General features: G+C 36.5%; 3 protein-coding genes across 5 annotated transcripts in view; 1 reads left to right on the top strand and 2 right to left on the bottom strand.

Moving 5' to 3' along the window:
* Nucleotides 1-15,294, bottom strand: part of LOC129033190 (olfactory receptor 2L13) — a 161,339-nt gene extending 146,045 nt beyond the window's left edge. For 2 of the 3 annotated variants that reach the window (XM_063670596.1, XM_063670594.1), the window contains exon 1: nt 15,231-15,285. The gene's annotated coding sequence lies outside the window, so the exon portion shown is untranslated. Of the gene's footprint in view, nt 1-15,230 lie in introns of all 3 variants that reach the window. The other variant, XM_054481319.2, reaches the window with a different exon arrangement.
* LOC129033202 (olfactory receptor 2L3-like) overlaps nt 1-15,353 on the bottom strand; it is a 76,330-nt gene extending 60,977 nt beyond the window's left edge. The window contains exon 1 of the mRNA XM_063670588.1: nt 15,231-15,353. The gene's annotated coding sequence lies outside the window, so the exon portion shown is untranslated. The remainder of the gene's footprint in view (nt 1-15,230) is intronic.
* Nucleotides 15,354-15,866: 513 nt separating this feature from the next.
* Nucleotides 15,867-16,805, top strand: LOC129033204 (olfactory receptor 2L13-like). Its single transcript, XM_054481356.1, has one exon. The coding sequence runs from the start codon at nt 15,867-15,869 to the stop codon at nt 16,803-16,805; it is 939 nt and encodes a 312-aa protein (XP_054337331.1).
* Nucleotides 16,806-22,279: the final 5,474 nt, after the last annotated feature.

Below are 22,279 nucleotides of genomic sequence, written 5' to 3' on the forward strand. Positions count from 1 at the left end.
CATGAAAATGGCCATCCTTCCCAAGGTAATTTACAGATTCAATGCCATCCCCATCAAGCTACCAATGACTTTCTTCACAGAATTGGAAAAAACTACTTTAAAGTTCATATGGAACCAAAAAAGAGCCCGCATCGCCAAGTCAATCCTAAGCCAAAAGAACAAAGCTGGAGGCATCACACTACCTGACTTCAAACTATACTACAAGGCTACAGTAACCAAAACAGCATGGTACTGGTACCAAAACAGAGATATAGATCAATGGAACAGAACAGAGCCGTCAGAAATAATGCCACATATCTACAAGTATCTGATCTTTGACAAACCTGACAAAAACAAGAAATGGGGAAAGGATTCCCTATTTAATAAATGGTGCTGGGAAAACTGGCTAGCCATATGTAGAAAGCTGAAACTGGATCCCTTCCTTACACCTTATACAAAAATCAATTCAAGATGGATTAAAGACTTAAATGTTAGACCTAAAACCATAAAAACCCTAGAAGAAAACCTAGGCATTACCATTCAGGACATAGGCATGGGCAAGGACTTCATGTCTAAAACACCAAAAGCAATGGCAACAAAAGCCAAAATTGACAAATGGGATCTAATTAAACTCAAGAGCTTCTGCACAGCAAAAGAAACTACCATCAGAGTGAACAGGCAACCTACAAAATGGGAGAAAATTTTCGCAACCTACTCATCTGACAAAGGGCTAATATCCAGAATCTACAATGAACTCCAACAAATTTACAAGAAAAAAACAAACAACCCCATCAAAAAGTGGGCGAAGGACATGAATAGACACTTCTCAAAAGAAGACATTTATGCAGCCAAAAAACACATGAAAAAATGCTCACCGTCACTGGCCATCAGAGAAATGCAAATCAAAACCACAATGAGATACCATCTCACACCAGTTAGAATGGCAATCATTAAAAAGTCAGGAAACAACAGGTGCTGGAGAGGATGTGGAGAAATAGGAACACTTTTACACTGTTGGTGGGACTGTAAACTAGTTCAACCCTTGTGGAAGTCAGTGTGGCGATTCCTCAGGGATCTAGAACTAGAAATTCCATTCGACCCAGCCATCCCATTACTGGGTATATACCCAAAGGACTATAAATCATGCTGCTATAAAGACACATGCACACGTATGTTTATTGCTGCATTATTCACAATAGCAAAGACTTGGAACCAACCCAAATGTCCAACAATGAGAGACTGGATTAAGAAAATGTGGCACATATACACCATGGAATACTATGCAGCCATAAAAAATGATGAGTTCACGTCCTTTGTAGGGACATGGATGAAATTGGAAATCATCATTCTCAGTAAACTATCGCAAGAACAAAAAACCAAACACCGCATATTCTCACTCATAGGTGGGAATTGAACAATGAGAACACATGGACACAGGAAGGGGAACATCACACTCTGGGGACTGTTGTGGGGTGGGGGGAGGGGGGAGGGATAGCATTGGGAGATACACCTAATGCTAGATGACGAGTTGGTGGGTGCAGCGCACCAGCATGGCACATGTATACATATGTAACTTACCTGCACATTGCGCACATGTACCATAAAACCTAAAGTATAATAATAATAATAATAATAATAATAAAAGAAAAAAAAGAATGAAAAAAAAAAAACAGATAATTTAAAAACTAAAAAAAAAAAAAAAAAAAAAAAAAAGAAAATAAAGATGTTTATGAACCACAGAAGAACATATAAAGTGAAAATAAAATAGAGTATTTAGATGATCTGTGTGAACAAGTTATGTCTCTCCTTTATAAGTATTATAAGATCACTCACTGACTCAATTTTCTTATATATGTGACATGATAGAATGAGTCAAATACATAATTTCAAGGACTCTTTACTTCATTTCTCTTGATTACATTGGTTATAAATAGGAATATATAAATAGAAATACTATATAAATGTAGTGACATTTATATGGAAGTGCTATTACAGAACTTATTATTTAATTAGTATTTCTTTCTTTCTGTGAATGTAGATACAATTTTATAAACTTGGGGGAAAAGGTAAACCAAACATTAGGAAGAGCTTGAGAATGAATCATTGAAACACAAAAATATTTATTAGTCTTAATACCAAAATATACATGTTGTTATTCTCAAGTACCATGTAAAGAATGGGCAATTCACCACCAAGACTTAATTTTTATTTCTCCTTCTTCCTGACTAACAGCCTAGCTTATATACACTACCAAGCAACTAATGTCTCAGTAACTACACATCCCATGTTCTAAAAATACGTAGTGAAATTATCTGAAACAATATTAAATGCTCTCAGGATTTATGGGGCCTCAACTATGAGCACAATACAGTGATAATCTCTGGAACTCATATTACATTGAGACTGAAAAGCTTGACTATGTTTGAAAAACTAAGAACAATACAAATAGTTGCTGAAAGTATTATGTATAAGCTCATTTTAAAAGTTATAATTATATAAAACTAGCAATATTCAATTATCTTTCTTTTTGTACTGGTCTAAAATATTGTCACATAACTAATTACAATTACTCAATGATATTTAAACAATATTTTAATGTTATTATACTAAAACACTTATATTTTAAAACATGTATACAATAGAAAATATGGAATGTCACTGAATTGATAGAATAAATATCATCAGATGGTAATTCTTAGTAAACCAATTCATAAAAATTCAACCTAAACTTTAAGATCATATATTTCAGAGATGACATAATTATTTTAATAAAACCTAGAAAGAAGACATCTAACTTAAAATGAGTGAAAATTGTTTACCAAAAGCTAACAGGAAGGAAATATAACAATAAGATTATATAGACGTAAATGTATAAAATACTGGGTATAAATGAGCATGATAGAGAAAGAATATGATAGCTATAACAAAAGTCATGTAATAGAATAAACTACTCTACAAAATATAGTAATATATCTCTCATATATTATCTATCATTTGTACAGGGTAGGGAAATTGCTTAAGAAAATGAGCAAAAGCTTTGGATGTATTGGAATGATCATTTCATCATATGATGATCATTTTTCAAACTTATTAGTGTTTACTTCTCAAAAAATTGCATGTAGAAAAATATAGATTTTAATAACACAAAAAAAATTCTTAGGGCAATCAAGTGAATTATTTACTGTTTTAAATATAAAGGCTCCAATCAAATGGGGTTAAAAAGGAACTGACTGAATAACCCAGAAAAAGAAATAAAGAGGTGATTCATAAAAGAAAAATAGAAGGTTTAAAATAGAGTAATTACCCATCTAATTCTAAATAAATGTCATGCAAATAAAGCAACCTTATTAAGGTACTTTTTAAAAGGTCAAGAATGTAGTCCACTGTACACTAATATATTTCTGATAACACACAGTAGATTTTTTAAAATTATTTTTTACCATAAACTTTTATCCTTTCCAAACATTTTGGACTAACAGTTTTATTATTGGCAATTTGACTTGAGTAATATATGAAATGCATCTTTGGTACAAACATGATAAAGATGATATCTTTTTTAAGAACCATTTAGAATTATGAACACATGGTAAAATTTTTTTTAAAATGATTAATCTGATGACATGTCACATATTCAAAATTAGCTATGAAAACTGGACAAATAGAGATTTTACACACAAACATAAACACACACACAGACAAATAAACAATGTCTATTGACCATAATTCAGTCACAAACGGCAATTGGTCAGTGTGTTTCCATCCTTTTTGCCAGTTCTGTAGACTGAACCTTTGCCTCATTATGATGCCACTACTGTAGATTGTCAATGGTGGAGGGTTATTCTTTGCACATAGCTGGCTGAGTAGAAGACAAGTTATTTCTCCTTTATAGCACTTGTCAATTTCCGTTACCAAAGACTGTTCTTTGCATATGATGTTTCTCTAATGATCAGAGCTTTTGTAGACTTTGCCGGTATTTTAAATTTCCCATCACTTTCTTCTCTTTCCATGCCACTAATAAACTGCAGGAATCAACTAATTGTTCTGTACCTTCCAGAAAAACTTACACTATAACCATAAAGTGGTAGCCAGTATAAATGTACTAGAGACATCATTATCAGAAAGTAGGGTTTTCTGTCGGACACATTTTTATTTATAATCTCACTTTGCCAGTTATAGGCTCATTATTTTAGTCTGCTTACATTCTGAGACTTTGCTGTGCTTACTCAAAAACTGGGATTACAATCCCCACCTTGAAAGAAAAACATATTTACATATGAGGCTTCTTTAGGGAAATGGGTGGGCCAGAGTTAATACTGATAAACATTTATATGATTTCTATCTGCCTTCACTATGCATTCTAAATTTCTGGGCAGTTTGCTCACACTACTTCTCTTCCTCCATCCTTTTCTTTCTCTTTCCTTCTCTCTTTTCTCCTCCTCTCCTCCATTTCTCTCCATTTTTTCTTCTTTCTTCCTTCTCTTCCTCTTTGCATTCCATTGTGTCTTCAAAAATGATAGATTTAATTTCAAAGTTTCTATTTTCTAGTAATTTTCTTTTTGGTAAGCAAATAAATCTGTATTAAAATGGAGGTGATCCCCAAGCTTCCTGCCTGACATAGTGTGAAAAGAAATTAAGATAATAACAAAAGTTTAAAATGTCACTTATTCATTTATCTATTGAATACCTGTGCTATATATTTTACTTAGCACATTAAATAATAAATTTTAAATATTGATGCTAGTATTTTGGTGTTAATATTAAAAAGTATAATAGAGACACTATAAAATGAAAATGAGGATTTCAAAAAGATTGGGTTTCAAAACTAGGACACAGGCTGGGTGCGGTGGCTCACCCCTGTAATCCCAAGCACTTTGGAAGGCCGAGGCAGGTGGATCACCTGAGGTTAGAAGTTTGAGACCGGCCTGGCCAACATGGTGAAACTCTGTCTCTATAAAAATACAAAAAAATTAGCCAGGTGTGGTGGCAGCTGCCTGTAATCTCAGCTACTCAGGAGGCTGAGGCAGCTTGAACCCAGGAGGTGTAGGTTGCAGTGAGCCAAGATCATGACATTGCATTCCACCCTAGGCAACAGGAGCAAGACTTTGTCTCAAAAAAAAAACAAAAAAAAAAACTGTAGAACATAGATAACCTATTAATCAAAATGTAAAATATGTTAATAGAAGGAACTTAGATTGCCTTCACAAAGAAGTTTAAAATAGAATAATGTAAATTTGATTAGACAATAACTTGGCATTGAGGTAACTTTCAATAACTGCATGTTTTATAAGTTCTAGATAACAATTAGTCACATTCGTGATTTGTCTTTTATAGCCACCTTATCCATCTCAAGGTGATAAGATTCTATTTCCTTACCACTATTTGGAGGAAATTTCCCATGTTTAATGAAAATGTAAGAAGCTGAAAAATTAGGTAAAAATTAGAAATAAGTTTTAATTGTATCTTCGATTGATATTAATGCAATTAAAATGATTATTTCCATAGCCCTTTGTAGATACAGCCAGGTTAGAAAGACGACTTGTCCATGTAACAGAATCATCATTATCTGCAATATCTTACAAATAGCAGAAGATTCTCTAAAATCTTGGCCAGTGGTATGTCTCTGAAATTTAAGCATTGAGATGTTCTATAGAAATTTAAATATTGAGATGATCCAGACATGTGCATTTGAAATTATGAGTTCAGAATCATCCATTTTTTATAGCTGCTTACCCTCCTGGTGATTAATTCTTTCTGCAAAAAGACTAGGAAACTTACCAAACACAGTTTTTGCTCCCTTCACAGGGAGCCAAACATAAGTGGAATACTTAAAGTAACAAATATGTCCTTAAATAAGAAATATCTTCTATGTTTAAGCACTTGCATATGACACTAGAAAATAAATACAAAACAAAGTACTTTAAATCCAACAATGTTTAAACATGGGAATTTTGTTTTCCCTTGGTAATTGCATCATTTGGAATCCTCTCAAGTAGGATTTTCATTATAAAGAAAGGTTTCCGGTTGGGGAAATGTCTAATTGGAGACTACTGTGGAATGCTTCTAATTCCCTTACCATGCTTATTTTCCCCAGAGAAAAAATTACAGGGGTTTAACATGAATTGGGTAAAGCATGATATAATGGAATATGTTTACAGAGATCCACACAGTTATTTGCAAAATCTTTAGATATCAAATGAATTATTTTGTGAGAAAGGCAAAGCAGCCTTCAAGTTTGTCTAAAATACAAAGGTAGAATGCAATTAGGTTGATTAAAACTGTAAATAAAAGTTATCAAAAATTACTTAGCGGGATCATTACATAGATAATGATAAACATCAGTAAAGCCAGGTGCAGTGGAGTGGGCCTGTAATCCCAGCTACTCAGGAGGCTGAGGAAGGAAGACCACTTGGGTACAGGAGTTTGACCCCATCCTGAGCAACATAGTGAAACTCGTTATTTAAAAAAAAAAAATTCAATAGAGGGAGGGCTGAGCAAGATGATGAAATAGAAAGCTCCACCAACCATTCCCCCTACAAGGACACCAAGTTAACACTCTCTACACACAAAAACACCACCTATTTAAGAATGAAAAATCAGATGAGCACTCACAGTACCTGGTTTCATATCACTGAAAGAGGCACTGAAGGGATTAAAAACAGCCCTGAATTGTGGACATCAGCCCTCCCCACCCACCATCAGCCTGGCATGGTGCGGAGATCGTCTCTGGGTACCGGGGGAGGAAGAACACAGCAACTGTGAGGCAATGAACTCACTGCTGTCCTGTTAGAGCAAAAACGAAAACTGGAGCAAACTCAACTGACATCCGCCCTCAGATGGAACATTTAAAGCAGCCATAGCCAGAGGGGAACCAATCCCAGTGGTCTACACTTGAGTGTCTGCAAAGCTCCCCACCAAGGGCAACAGCACTCTGTGTCTCCAAGCAGACTTGAAAGACCATCTAGGTCATAAGCACGGCAACTCATAGGTGAGTCCTAGTACTGAACTAGGCCCAGAGACAGTGGACTGAGGGGCACGTGATGTACTAAGACACCAGGTAGGGTGGCCAAGGGAGTGCTGGCATCACCCCTCCCCTAACCCCAGGCTGCACAGCTCAAGGCTCCAAAAGAAACCCCTTCCTTCTGCTTGAGGAGAGGAGAGGGAAGAGTTGGGAGGATTTTGTCTTGCATCTAGAATACCAACCAAGCCACAGCAGGATAGGGGACAGGTCAGATTTACGAGGCCCCCATTCCAGGCCCTAGCTCCCAGATGACATTTCTAGACACACCCTGGGCCAGAAGGGAACCTGTTGCCTTCAAAGGAAGGACCCAGTTCTGGGCACATTCATCACCTATTAACTAAAGAGCCCTCGGGCCCTAAGTAAGGAGCAGCAATACCCAGATACTACATTGAGGGTGTGATGGTTAACACTGAGCATCACCTTGATTGGATTGAAGGATACAAAGTATTATTCCTGGGTGTATCTGTGAGGGTGTCGAAAAAGGAGATTAACATTTGAGTCAGTGGATTGGGAGAGACAGACCCACCCTCAATCTGAGTGGGCATCATCTAAGCAGCTGCCAGCATGGCTAGGATTAAAGCAGGCTGAGGAACATGGAAGGACTAGACTGGCGTGAGTCTTCCGACCTCCATCTTTCTCCCATGCTGGATGCTTCCTGCCCTCAAATATTGGACTCCAAGTTTCTCAGCTTTTGGACTCTTGGACCTACACCAGCGGTTTGCTAGGCATTCTGTAGCCAAACAAGCAGATGACAGGCGCAGGCCACCACATGAGGAGAGCAGAACTTGGCTTCCCAGCCCCCTTTCTCCAGCCCCTAGCACCAGGTCCCAGGACCAGAACCACCCAATGAGCAGTGCAATGTGAAGGAAGGCAGGAGCCTGCAGGGGAGCCAACTTGGTGCCCAGCTGCCAGAAGGCAGATTTGACCCAAGCTATTTGTATGTTGGAAAATTATAAACTGTGTCTTATTGTTTGTAAAAAAATAATAATAATAATAAAATAAACTAATTCTCAATAGAAATATTTATTATCTTCTTTGAAAAAAATTTTAGGATTAATTTCTTTTTTTTAATTATACTTTAAGGTTTAGGGCGCATGTGAACAACATGTGGGTTAGTTACATATGCATACATGTGCCATGTTGGTATGCTGAACCCAGTAACTCGTCATTTAACATCAGGTATATACTACAAGGCCACAGTAACCAAAACAGCATGGTACTGGTACCAAAACAGAGATATAGACCATTGGAACAGAACAGAGCCCTCAGAAATAATGCCACATATCTACAACCATCTGATCTTTGACAAACCTGACAAAAACAAGAAATAGGGAAAGGATTCCCTATTTAATAAATGGTACTGGGAAAACTGGCTAGCCATATGTAGAAAGCTGAAACTGGATCCCTTCCTTACACCTTATACAAAAATTAATTCAAGATGGATTAAAGACTTAAACGTTAGACCTAAAACCATAAAAACCCTAGAAGAAAACCTAGGCAATACCATTCAGGACATAGGCATGGGCAAGGACTTCATGTCTAAAACACCAAAAGCAATGGCAACAAAAGCCAAAATTGACAAATGGGATCTAATTAAACTAAAGAGCTTCTGTACAGCAAAAGAAACTACCATCAGAGTGAACAGGCAACCTACAGAATGGGAGAAAATTTTTGTAATCTACTCATCTGACAAAGGGCTAATATCCAGAATCTACAATGAACTCAAACAAATTTACAAGAAAAAAAAAACAATCCCATCAAAAAGTGGGGGAAGGATATGAACAGACACTTCTCAAAAGAAGACATTTATGCAGCCAAAAAACACATGAAAAAATGCTCATCATCTCTGGCCATCAGAGAAATGCAAATCAAAACCACAATGAGATACCATCTCACACCAGTTAGAATGGCAATCATTAAAATGTCAGGAAACAACAGGTGCTGGAGAGGATGTGAAGAAATAGGAACACTTTTACACTGTTGGTGGGACTGTAAACTAGTTCAACCATTGTGGAAGTCAGTGTGGCGATTCCTCAGGAATCTAGAACTAGAAATACCATTTGACCCAGCCATCCCATTACTGGGTATATACCCAAAGGATTATAAATCATGCTGCTATAAAGACACATGCACACATATGTTTATTGCGGCACTATTCACAATAGCAAAGACTTGGAACCAACCCAAATGTCCAAAAATGATAGACTGGATTAAGCAAATGTGGCACATATACACCATGGAATACTATGCAGCCATAAAAAATGATGAGTTCATGTCCTTTGTAGGGACATGGATGAAATTGGAAATCATCATTCTCAGCAAACTATTGCAAAGACAAAAAAACCAAACACCGCATGTTCTCACTCATAGGTGGGAATTGAACAATGAGAACAGATGGACATAGGAAGGAGAACATCACACACCAGGGCCTGTTGTGGAGTGGGGGGAGGGGGGAGGGATAGCTTTAGGAGATATACCTAATGTTAAATGACGAGTTAATGGGTGCAGCACACCAACATGGCACATGTATACATATGTAACTAACCTGCACGTTGTGCACATGTACCCTAAAACTTAAAGTATAATAAAAAAATAAAATAAAATAAAATAAAGAATGATAAATGTTGGTAAAAAAATGTAACATACCTCTACATCCAACTCTTTTCTATAAGCTTGTAGATTAATCAGAGACCATACTATCCTCAGGATTTTGTCTTAAGGCTTTCAGTTTTTTGGATCTGTAGTTTTTAGAAAATTCTTATGTTTTCCAAAAGTCTGTTCACATCTTCATATATACTTAAAGTTCTATCATTTGAAAGAAGCATTCAGGCAGTCCAGTCTAAAATTTAACCAGTGGACATTATACTTCACGTAAACTGAGCATAAGAAAGCCAATTTGATTTGAGGAAACACAAGTTATGATTATGGAGAAAGAAATACAGAGTGACACCAACATAAATCGTGTATTTAATTTCCTACTAAGTTTAACACAAACAGAATAGACTGCATTTTTTTCCAGATACATCATACTTCTTTCAAATAATAACTGTCTGTGATTAACTGTCTGTGTGTGGGTGTAGGTATGTGTGTGTGAGACCTTACCATATCTAAAAATGTCTTCATTTAGGAACAATCATTTAGGCTCCTTGAATTATTTAGCCAATTATTCTCTAACTTACAAAAAAGCAGGTGCTAAATATTCTGAGTAAAAAAAGAATTCTCTAACTTACAAAATGAGAGAACTTCCATAAACATAATTTAACATCTTTTATAGCTCTGAAATCATGTTCTGGAATATTAAATACACCCCTCTTTTTTATTATTATTATACTTTAAGTGTTAGGGTACATGTGCACAATGTGCAGGTTAGTTACATATGTATACATGTGCCATGCTGGTGTGCTGCACCCATTAACTCGTCATTTAGCATTAGGTATATCTCCTAATGCTATCCCTCCCCCCTACCCCCACCCCACAACAGTCTCTACAGTGTGATGTTCCCCTTCCTGTGTCCATGTGTTCTCATGTTCAATTCCCACCTATGAGTGAGAACATGCGGTGTTTGGTTTTTTGTCCTTGGGATAGTTTACTGAGAATGATGATTTCCAATTTCATCCATGTCCCCACAAAGGACATGAACTCATAATTTTTTATGGCTGCATAGTATTCCATGGTATATATGTGTCCCTCTTTAGTCTGATTCTCGGTAGCAGCTGAATGCAGCAAAGTTGATTGGGTTGGTTGATTTGCCCTAAGTTCAGAACTGAGTTGATCCCCAAATCAGCAAAGTCAAGTGAAGTGACCAAGGTTTTGGCCCCTGTGGACTTGGACACTGGAGATCAATTAGAGGAGAAAGAGGAATATCTAAGAGTTGGTGACTTAAGGTTCTGCATATAAAATCTAGCAATGCATCCTTCTGTCTTCTGATGGTAGAACCTGAGGAAATTAAGCATAAAATGTCTTATTCTGTTTTCAGTGAAACAAGGTAATAGAAAAGTAAGAGGTTTTATCTAAGCACTACGTATGCAAAAAGGAAAATATTTCACAAGAGCTGGTGAAGTTGTTTTCTGATTTCACCATAAAGAGAATGACTAGCTGTGGGAGCTGTAAGGAACGAATATTATAAAGTGTTATCTGCTATTTCTTCCTCATGAATTTTGGCACATAAAGAAGAGATTCTTATTTCAGAAAGAGTTCTGGTTTAATGCAGGGCCTATTGATCAGTGATATAATGTTATTGATAGCCTGATAGACTATCAGAACACAGTTTGATGCTTACATGTTTTCAACAATATATGGAATGTTAGCAGAGTATGCTGTCACTATAAAGCTGCTTTTTCTCCCACTATACAAACTGAAGAACTTCGGACAAGGTGAGTCATAGTAATATAATTAATATGAGTTGATTTGGGTTGGTTTTAACCTAGAAAGCTATTTTGGAAATGTTGTTTTCCTATCATAAGGAAACTCTCCACTGCACAGGGAATAGACAGTTCCATAACAATTTGGAAAAGCAAGAGTGAACTAAAAATGTAAAAGGAGGTAACATGAACTTGTTAGAGTTACACTACGTGCAGCTCTCAAACAATGCAACATTAATAAAGACAATTTCTCAGGGCCTGAGCCCTCTCCATAGTTAAGACAGGGATTGGGCAAAGGACAATGACACTAAGGACCTACTATGTGCTGAACACACAGAACTCTCTGAATCCTCTTTACAGCTGTCCTAGACATTGTTGAGATTGAGGTAGCTGAGCTTATGACAATTTGCTACTGGTCTCCTGCTGATTCTCTAAAGGAGTTTTAAAAATGTTATGAGTTAACTACTTATAACATTTGCAAAATAAATTCAGGACCCTACACTTGCTACATTTATGTTATTAGTTCCTCTGAAATGAGGGGGTTTTTAACTCTATAAATTTCATCAATGTATATTTTAGAATGAAAAAGAAAATAATGTTTTTTTTTCCTGAGGAATGCAAGCCCCCTTTAAATTATCAGGCCCAGAGAGATATTGAAATGTGACCGCAGTCACATCTCACTCTTTCTTGAGCTAGGTAATCATCTCGTGAATCTACGTGCTGTGGGGTCTCTAGACTGACTTGTGCCCACTAGTCATGAATTAACCTATCAAGGCCTATACCACATATCCTATAGTTAAATAACGCATAACCAATCACTGATCAATGTTGTTTCTGAAAGCAGTGAGACTTGCTCACTAACAAGTTTAGAATTTGTCTCCTCTCCTGATTCCTCCCTTTCTTTACCTTAGAAGCCTGGGTCTCTTCTTTGTTCTCCAGGGTACTTCCCAAGGAAGTATTTCTGGGCTGCAGCCCTCAAACTTGGCCCAAAGAAACTTTCTATATTAGTTTTGTCTCAGTGCCACCCTTTAAATCAACAAGAATGGCCAAGGCAGTCACTAATCTTAGACTCACCTGATAGCCACAGTAACAATATTTTCCGAGCTACAATGTAACCGACAGAGTGATGCTTCATGCAATTCTGACGCATTAAATAAGGTCCCATGTCTAACAAGGAAAGCTGCTGGACATCAATGGAAATAGATCCTAAACTCAAACTCCAATATCCCTGACCTAAAAGCTTCAAGTCCCAGATTCACAGGATCCTAAAAGTAGCTATTCTCTTCCATTGCCTAACAACATGCCACTTTTCCATTTTTGGAAACAAAATCATTATTGTAGTAACTGCCATAAAACAATCTTTATAATAGTCTGAGCTGTGGTCTCTGCAACAAAGAATCAAAATGTCTCCCTTCCAAACAACTCCAGGATGGAACACATGAACTTAGAGCCAAGTCGGCTTGTTCAGAGCTTGGTATTGGATACACTTCACGGGATCCTGCTGGCAGGTTTCTTCCCCTGTATTTAAACCTGGATTAAACAAAGGAATTCAGAAAGTACTCCAAAAGGCTTTTCCGATTTCCAGGGCATCTTGGGCATCCCCTAAGGCCTGGGCACGTCAGGACAGTTGGTCGCCCCCTTGGGGATGTGACAGCACCTGATGAATCATTCTATATCTACTGCGTCACTCAGTGACTACTGCATAGAAGGCTCTCAACACATTAATCTGACAAAATTAATCAAATATTTGTTTGGAACTAAATGAATAGGATAGCTATTTCTGATAAAATGTGGCCATATCAGTTACAAAGTCAATCTTTATCATACATGCGCTGGAAATTAGAAAAGTCGTTTGGAGTACTTTCTTTTTTTTTTTATTTTTTTATTTTTTTTATTTTTTTTTTCTTTTTATTATTATTATTATTATACTTTAGGCTCTATGGTACATGTGCGCAACGTGCAGGTAAGTTACATATGTATACATGTGCCATGCTGGTGCACTGCACCCACCAACTCGTCATCTAGCATTAGGTATATCTCCCAATGCTATCCCTCCCCCCTCCCCCCACCCCACTGTTTAATCCAACGATCTCTCTGCTTCTTTATTTTTCTTTAGAATACTAATCACTACACAACAACACGCTGTATGGTTGAATTCGTTTGTCTATTGTTTGTATAATCAATTAAATTTTAATTACATATTATAAAATATTTTGTGCTTTAATCACAAAAGCACATCAGTAGCTAGCACCACTGTCATAAAACAGAAAGTAAGTGAACTTTTATTGAAGAAATGAATGTATCATAATGATGGATTTCATAGGTTTTATCTGATCAGCTTTTATTTCTAAAGAGCTACAAGAAGCAGAGGATGCCTGTGATCCCATCTGGCATCCATGTCCAATGCTGCAGTGCACCTGTCATGTTCCTGGCTTTTCATTGTTAGTGTTTGTCCCTTAGCTATCAAAATGCATTTCCATTTGTCTGTGGCAGGCTCTCTTTCACAATAGTATTTGAAGTTACAGTTGAGTTTAAGGTACTAAATGTGAATCATTGCAATAAACTATTAATTGCTTTTCAACATTTAAAGTTAAAAAACAAATAAGCCAAGCTGACTACCCAAATCAATATGCTGGGCAGGATGTGACATCAGAGCCTCCCTCAGACAGAAGGGCACACACAAAACATGACCTCTCTTCCCAAGCGCAGGTAAAGGAAGAAGTCACACAGATGTTGGAAATATTAGAAATGCCACAATTACAGTTTATTCATACTTGGGAAACTGCATGAAGAAAAAAACAAATTGCAAGATTTGAGGTGGTGTAAAGAGAAAAAGAGAGACTATAAAAAGTTGAGCCATAAATAAAAATTCCCGAGGAAAGGCCGGCATAAAAAGCTACACAAACTTTCCAGAAAAGGAAAAGTCTTTATTTTGGATTTTTGATTATTTATTCTCAATGATTAACATTTAATTTTAATTTTCTTGTTTTACCTAATTAAATAGGAAGACATACTTAAGCCATAAATCACAAATGTCCTCCTACTCACACTGGCTTTTCCAGTTGAATAGATTTGAAGGTGCTTGACTCTGCTGTCATCTATGGTATTGAAAATCAAACTACAAGAACAGAAAGTGAACATCCTCTCTAATCTCCATATGCTTCAAACAAATCTGAAAATTGAAGTAGGCTTGATCTTTTGCAGAAGAGCAATAATTACAGAATTTAAGCTGAATGAGGTATTTTACACACAGGAAGGCATTTACCAAATAATTACTAAATTGTGGGTACTGAAATGACTAGAAATTTGAAGCTGCTACACAGGATCAATATGTGATTCCATCACTAACAGTATTTGAAGGTTATTATTTACATCTCTAAATACGACTTTAAATACTTGAAAACTGAAGATAAAATGCCTAAATTCACAGAATTTGTGTTGTGGAAAGGTTGTAATAAATAATGTGAAGAAGAGTTGAAATAATTGATGGTACCACAAAGAGTCCTATATATAGTATACATAAATAGACAATAGCTAGCTAGATATGTACATACGTGTGTGTGTGTGTATATATATATATATATATATAATTTTATATAATGTATTGATCTGTTATACTTCCATTATGACACTAGTCTTTGCTTCCAGTTGTGGCAAATACAATTTTTTAAAAAATAAACCTACTATGCAATCTGTGAGGTTTATTATGTATAATTTACTTACATGAAGAAAAGAATATTATATGCAAATATCCATGCATTTGATATTGAGTTCTGTAGGTCCTCAATATCTGAAAACCTTATTAGGGAAGAGAGAATATTTAAATAACATTTTAAAATTAAGGTGGATCTTATCAGACATACAAAACTTACAGTTCAAGGAGTGATTTGCATTGTGGGCACATTTTCAGGAAAGGCACAGAAGTGCCTGTCAGGATCATGAAAGGCAGAGTATCAAGGAGAGGATCAACATTTATCTTGCTGGAGTACTGTCAGCTGCGGAGGAATGACCAGAAATTAAAGATGAAGAAGACAGCTAGGTAATTCAGTACTCATAATTTAAGCATATAGAAAGTTTCTGAGTCATACGTGCCAGTTTCTATTGTAATTGTGCCCTACTAGATTAAAACATTGGGGAATGTAGGCATTCCTGCCTTCCTCAATTCCTGTGACTTGTTGATAACTCATAAGTGATGCGACTGGCCAGGAGTCCTCTAGAAAGGAATGCTTTAGTTATCTAGTTTATCTTGCCACCTACAGGGCTAGACTTTGTACTGAAACACCTCACATGTATCTATGACTTGCTGAGATACTTACCAGAAACAATTGGGACGGGAACATTCCGTTCAGATATAGAAATCGATTCAACAAAACCTGCAGTGTTAGTGGAGAAACAACTCATTCTAAATAAACATTGATAAACTCAGTTCCTTTTTGTTTTTCTGTTTCATTTCACGTTTTGTGCTTTGCTTTTGTTTCTATTTCTCACAGTTACAGCAGAAAGTTTTCATGGAGAAATGGAATCATACTTCAAATGATTTCATTTTGTTGGGTTTGCTTCCCCCAAATCAAACTGGAATATTCCTCTTGTGCCTTATCATCCTCAGATTCTTTCTGGCCTCGGTGGGTAACTCAGCCATGATTCACCTCATCCACGTGGATCATCGTCTCCACACACCGATGTACTTCCTTCTCAGCCAGCTCTCCCTCATGGACCTGATGTACATCTCCACCACCGTCCCCAAGATGGCGTACAACTTCCTGTCCGGCCAGAAAGGCGTCTCCTTCCTGGGATGTGGTGTGCAAAGCTTCTTCTTCCTGACCATGGCGGGTTCTGAAGGCTTGCTCCTGACCTCCATGGCCTACGACCATTATTTGGCCATCTGCCACCCTCTCCATTATCCTATCCGCATGAGTAAAATGATGTGTGTGAAGATGATTGGAGGCTCTTGGACACTGGGTTCCATCAACTCCTTGGTACACACAGTCTCTACCCTCCATATTCCCTACTGCAGGACTAGGGCCATTGACCATTTCTTCTGCGATGTCCCAGCCATGTTGCTTATTGCCTGTACAGATACTTGGGTCTATGACTATATGGTTTTTGTAAGTACAAGCCTCTATCTCCTGTTTCCTTTCATTGGCATCACTGCTTCCTATGGCCGAGTCCTATTTGCTGTCTATCATATGCACTCAAAGGAAGGGAGAAAAAAGGCCTTTGCCACCATTTCAACACATTTAACTGTAGTGATCTTTTACTATGCACCTTTTGTCTACACCTATCTTCGGCCCAGGAATTTCCGCTCACCAGCTCAAGACAAGATCCTGGCAGTCTTCTACACCATCCTTACCCCCATGCTCAATCCCATTATCTACAGCCTGAGGAATAGGGAAGTCCTGGGGGCCATGAGGAGAGTGTTTGGGATACTCTCTTTCCTGAAAAAATAATCATGGCCGTCCCTACTCCCTTTGTATTTCCTCTTTCCAAGTTGATTCCAACACCTTAGTGCAGGGTTGTCCAATAGAAATATAATATAAATTAAAATTTTCTAATAGGTATATTTAAGCAATCAAATTAATTTAAATAATATATGTAATTCAAAACAGTGTTATAATTAATATTAATATTAACAATATTGATGTTAATTACATAGCATACATTTTCAATATGTTATATGCAATATATTATAGTACATCTGTACATATATTACCATTAATGTAATAATGCTTATACTCGTAAATTGACATATAATTTCTACATGTAATAACACAACATAATTAATGCTGCCTTTTACTTTGTTTTCATTCCAAGTCTTCATAGTCTTGTGTTTATTTTATACTAGAGTGCAGTGTAGCTTGGACAAAACACATTTGAAGTGCCCAGTAGTCACATGGTGTCAGTGTCTACAGTGTTGGACAGCACAGCCTTAGAGCATCCAATCAAAAGTTTTCAGAGTTATACATATATATGTGTGTGTGTGTGTGTCTGTGCGTGTATGGTGTATAAAAATATATTTTTGGTATATACAATTTTGCTGATGGGCTGAAAAGTACCAAGCCAAACTCACATACTAAAGTAGTGTGTATGTGTTTCTCTATCTGTTGGCTCATTTTCAGAATGTGCACATTTATTGTAATTGACATCTGGAGTCCATTTTATCCTAACATCCTTTAATAAAACTATTCAGGGAGACCCTATCTGACTTACAATTTTGCTGATTTCAATAAAAATATTGAGATTAAATAATCTGAAGAAGAATATAGGAACAGTTTACATTCATGTATACATACCAATTAATAAAATTATTTAAATAAACTTATCAAAGTTATTTGTGTGTAAAGAAATTATTTACATAAAGGCAGGGAGACAATGACAGGGTAGAGACGACATGCAACATATAAAAAGGAAACTGGGACGTCAGGCTTCAGGTATGATTTGTAAAATATATACATGACTTTGCACAGGATGAAATCCTATGTTACTATATTGAATGTTGTGTTTAACAAAAGTTTTACTACTGTTACTTTACTAATTCACTTAAGTTATTTCAAGTCTATCAATGGTTGGAGTTATGGAGGGGTTTTATTTTTGTGGAAAAAAATTGAGACTTATAGTAATACATCCCTTTCATATATTGCCCAAATTCAACTTCTCAATATTTTTCTTTAATTTCTGACTACTTTCTTAAGTGTTTTCATGTCTTGACTCCAGTTCTTACTTAGAATATAATCTACTCATTGCCTTTTGAGTTATTTCCCTAAACATAGAGTTGATCTTGTCATTCTATAATCTATGATTCCTGCTGGATTATCTAAATTTTGGAATCTTATTTTTTAATCTCATATCCCTATGCTTTTAAGGTGTGCATTATGTCTCCTTTTACCTGTTTCTATGACTCACACTCACTACCACAGTCACTCTAGACCTCCTGCGTTTCTCTATAGCCTTCTATTTCCCTGCCTATCTGAACCTTATCACAGACCATTTCACACTTCTGGAAAGTTCTGTTTTACACAGCTTTTGATTGTCAATCTGAATCCCACATAATCAGTAAACATAACTCAAAATTTTCATCCGATCTTCTCTTATGCACAGCTCATATCTCTTTCTCGCACACTTCTACTCCTGTTGTGCTTATAACATTTTATTAACACATTCATTTCTATGTCTGTGTCTTATTTTAAATTGAAGTTCATAGACTATTTTAAAATAATAATAATTAGGATTAGAAGGCTCCCTAATAGTTGATTACTGTAAATGCATTTCCCACCTATATAACTTAACCTTCACAACACTATGGGGTTCTGATATTAGTTCCATGTTGAGTGAGCACTTTGAGGCTCGGTGAGGCAAAACAAACAAACAAGAAAAATCCGCCGCATATCTACAACTATCTGATCTTTGACAAACCTGACAAAAACAAGCAATGGGGAAAGGATTCCCTATTTAATAAATGGTGCTGGGAAAACTTCCTAGCCATATGTAGAAAGCTGAAACTGGATCCCTTCCTTACACCTTATACAAAAATTAATTCAAGATGGATTAAAGACTTAAACGTTAGACCTAAAACCATAAAAATCCTAGAAGAAAACCTAGGCAATACCATTCAGGACATAGGCATGAGCAAGGACTTCATGTCTACAACACCAAAAGCAATGGCAACAAAAGCCAAAATTGACAAATGGGATCTAATTAAACTCAAGAGCTTCTGCACAGCAAAAGAAACTACCATCAGAGTGAACAGGCAACCTACAAAATGGGAGAAAATTTTCGCAACGTACTCATCTGACAAAGGGCTAATATCCAGAATCTACAATGAACTCCAACAAATTTACAAGAAAAAAACAAACAACCCCATCAAAAAGTGGGCGAAGGATATGAACAGACACTTCTCAAAAGAAGACATTTATGCAGCCAAAAAATGCATGAAAAAATGCTCACCATCACTGGCCATCAGAGAAATGCAAATCAAAATCACAATGAGATACCATCTCACACCAGTTAGAATGGCAATCATTAAAAAGTCAGGAAACAGGTGCTGGAGAGGATGTGGAGAAATAGGAACACTTTTACACTGTTGGTGGGACTGTAAACAAGTTCAACCATTGTGGAAGTCAGTGTGGCGATTCCTCAGGGATCTAGAACTAGAAATACCATTTGACCCAGCCATCCCATTACTGGGTATATACCCAAAGGACTATAAATCATGCTGCTATAAAGACACATGCACACGTATGTCTATTGTGGCACTATTCACAATAGCAAAGACTTGGAACCAACCCAAATGTCCAACAATGAGAGACTGGATTAAGAAAATGTGGCACATATACACCATGGAATACTATGCAGCCATAAAAAATGATGAGTTCATGTCCTTTGTAGGGACATGGATGAAACTGGAAATCATCATTCTCAGTAAACTATCGCAAGAACAAAAAACCAAACACCGTATATTCTCACTGATAGGTGGGAATTGAACAATGAGAACACATGGACACAGGAAGGGGAACATCACACTCTGGGGACTGTTGTGGGGTGGGGGGAGGGGGGAGGGGGGAGGGATAGCTTTAGGAGATATACCTAATGCTAAATGACAAGTTAATGAGTGCAGCACACCAGCATGGAACATGTATACATATGTAACTAACCTGCACATTTTGCACATGTACCCCAAAACTTAAAGTATAATAAGAATAAAATAAAATAAAAAGAAAGAGACATACAGAGATAGAGGCAAAAAAAAAGAAAAAAGAAAAAAAAAAAAGAAAAATCCTGCCTTAGGTCAGAAAACTTGGAAGGGAAGAACACAACTTAGAAACCAGTTTTCTTTGAGTCAGAGATGAGGCTCTTAGTCTCCATGTCACCCAGTCTCTGCATGAACAAGACCCTCATCATTCTGGTCTGAATATCCCCACAGAATGGAGCGCTATGACATGCAATGAGGGGTGCATTTATTTGTGCTATGTTATTTATGTTTATTGGTATGCAATGCAAGTTTAAGGGACTTGTGATCTAGGAAAAACATAAACAGACAGTTTCTCTACATAGAGTTAGAGTTCATTACTTATAATTTCCTTTTACTTCTTCAAATATGGTGTTGCTCATTCAGGGAGATAGATTCCTCACTCTGTTATACACCTTACTCCTTTTTTCTAAATTCAAGAAGAAAACCTAATTTTTTTCTGCTCTGAATATGACCGCTAGGAATAATTTTTGTGTTTTGATTTTGATTTTTTTTGGAGATTCTACCATTGCTTTGATGTTAAAGAATCACCAATGTTATAACTCCTTACATAGTAAAAAGTATGATATATCCTCCTATATTCTGGAGAAATTAAACAAATTGATCAGGCTTTGTACAAAAACAACAAACCACAATTGTGATACAACACCGAGCATAAAAAATAGCCTCCAGAATTTCTGCAAGAAAAGGCAAATGGAAGAATTTCTCCAAGCAAAATCAACTGGAAGGCTGCTGAAGTTAATTTAACTTAATTAACAAGAACCATATCACATAGGAAGGGTTCAGTATATAAGGTATATTGTACTATTATATATATCGTATACAATATTATATACCATTATATAGTACATATTAATTTATTATATGAATAAATTATTAATTCAATTAATAATTGATTTATTGATTATTTTATTGTTAATTAATTAATTAATAAGGTATATATTGGACCGTTCCTATGTAATATGGTTCTCATTTCATCAGGTAAAATGATGGACAAGCAGGTATAGTCTTTTACCTTGTGGAGACCACATGCTGGTGTTAGCCATAAAAACATTAATATATATTATCTGGTCAGGCTGGGTAGTGATGAATTCAGGGATAAAAATAGTAAATGATTTATCACACGGAGTCATCAGACCCCTCTGACATGATGAAGGGGCTGGCCATGTCAACCTGATGGATAAAACCCACAAAGACCTCCGATGATTGAGGCAGGAGCGCAGCAGGAGGCAGTGAGCAGAGAGGAGTAGGAGACATAGATCAGAGCCTTCCCAGGGCCAGGTGAAGGCAAAGAAGCTGGACTTTATTCTAAATGTAGCAGAAGCCTTGCAGGGAAATATTTTCTCAAATACTAGCATCTACAGCTGCTTGGCCAGTCAATTGGTGTGAACTCTGGGAAAATAGCTGAACACGTGCAAAATCGGCCTGTATCACAGCCAATACTTCCAAAGAGACACCCTCTGAGCTTTTAACAGCAATCATTTGTTTTATTTTAAAGTTTAGTTTTGATTCTTGAGAGCTATTAAACTCTAGATGGCTCTAAAGAACTGCGATTATTTACATCTCTCATTGCTCTCTTGCCATATTTTCTATGGCATAGGAGGACAACTAGAGTTAACGATAATATATTGCATATTTCAAAATAGCTGTAAGAGAGGTTTTTGAATGTTCTCATCACAAAGAAATGATAAATGTTTAAGGTGATGAATATACTAATCATCCTGACTTGATCATTACGCAATGTGTACGAGCATGAAAACATTACATTGTCCTCCACAAATATGCTTAGTGGTATTCAATGCAAGTTTAAGGCAATTGTGATCATGCCACGCTTCAGAGCCAGGAAAAATATAAGCAGATGGTTTCTCTACACAGAGACACAAATAACATTTTAAAGTGAATAAATAAAAGAAGCTCTTCCTGTTATGAGGCCAGATGCTGCACTTTTCTGTTATTGTTCTTTCTCGATTCCCCTTCCAGTTCCAAGAACAGATCAGTGACATAATCACAGAGGGAAACAGGAATGGGATCTTATCATGACACATCTTGATGAAGTGGCCAATGACATTGAGGTTATGAGTTTCTTTCAACTAAAAGATCCTAGCCCAGGAGAGAAAAATGATGTTGAAAAATTACATTCTGCTACTTCTCCCAGAGCAGAAACTATCACAAGAAAAT

Source organism: Pongo pygmaeus, chromosome 1, assembly GCF_028885625.2.
Source record: "Pongo pygmaeus isolate AG05252 chromosome 1, NHGRI_mPonPyg2-v2.0_pri, whole genome shotgun sequence".
In the NCBI taxonomy this organism is placed as follows: domain Eukaryota; kingdom Metazoa; phylum Chordata; class Mammalia; order Primates; family Hominidae; genus Pongo; species Pongo pygmaeus.

Excerpts from the sequence above, each read along its gene's own strand:
- LOC129033204 (XM_054481356.1), top strand. The coding sequence starts at position 15,867 with ATGGAGAAATGGAATCATACTTCAAATGATTTCATTTTGTTGGGTTTG.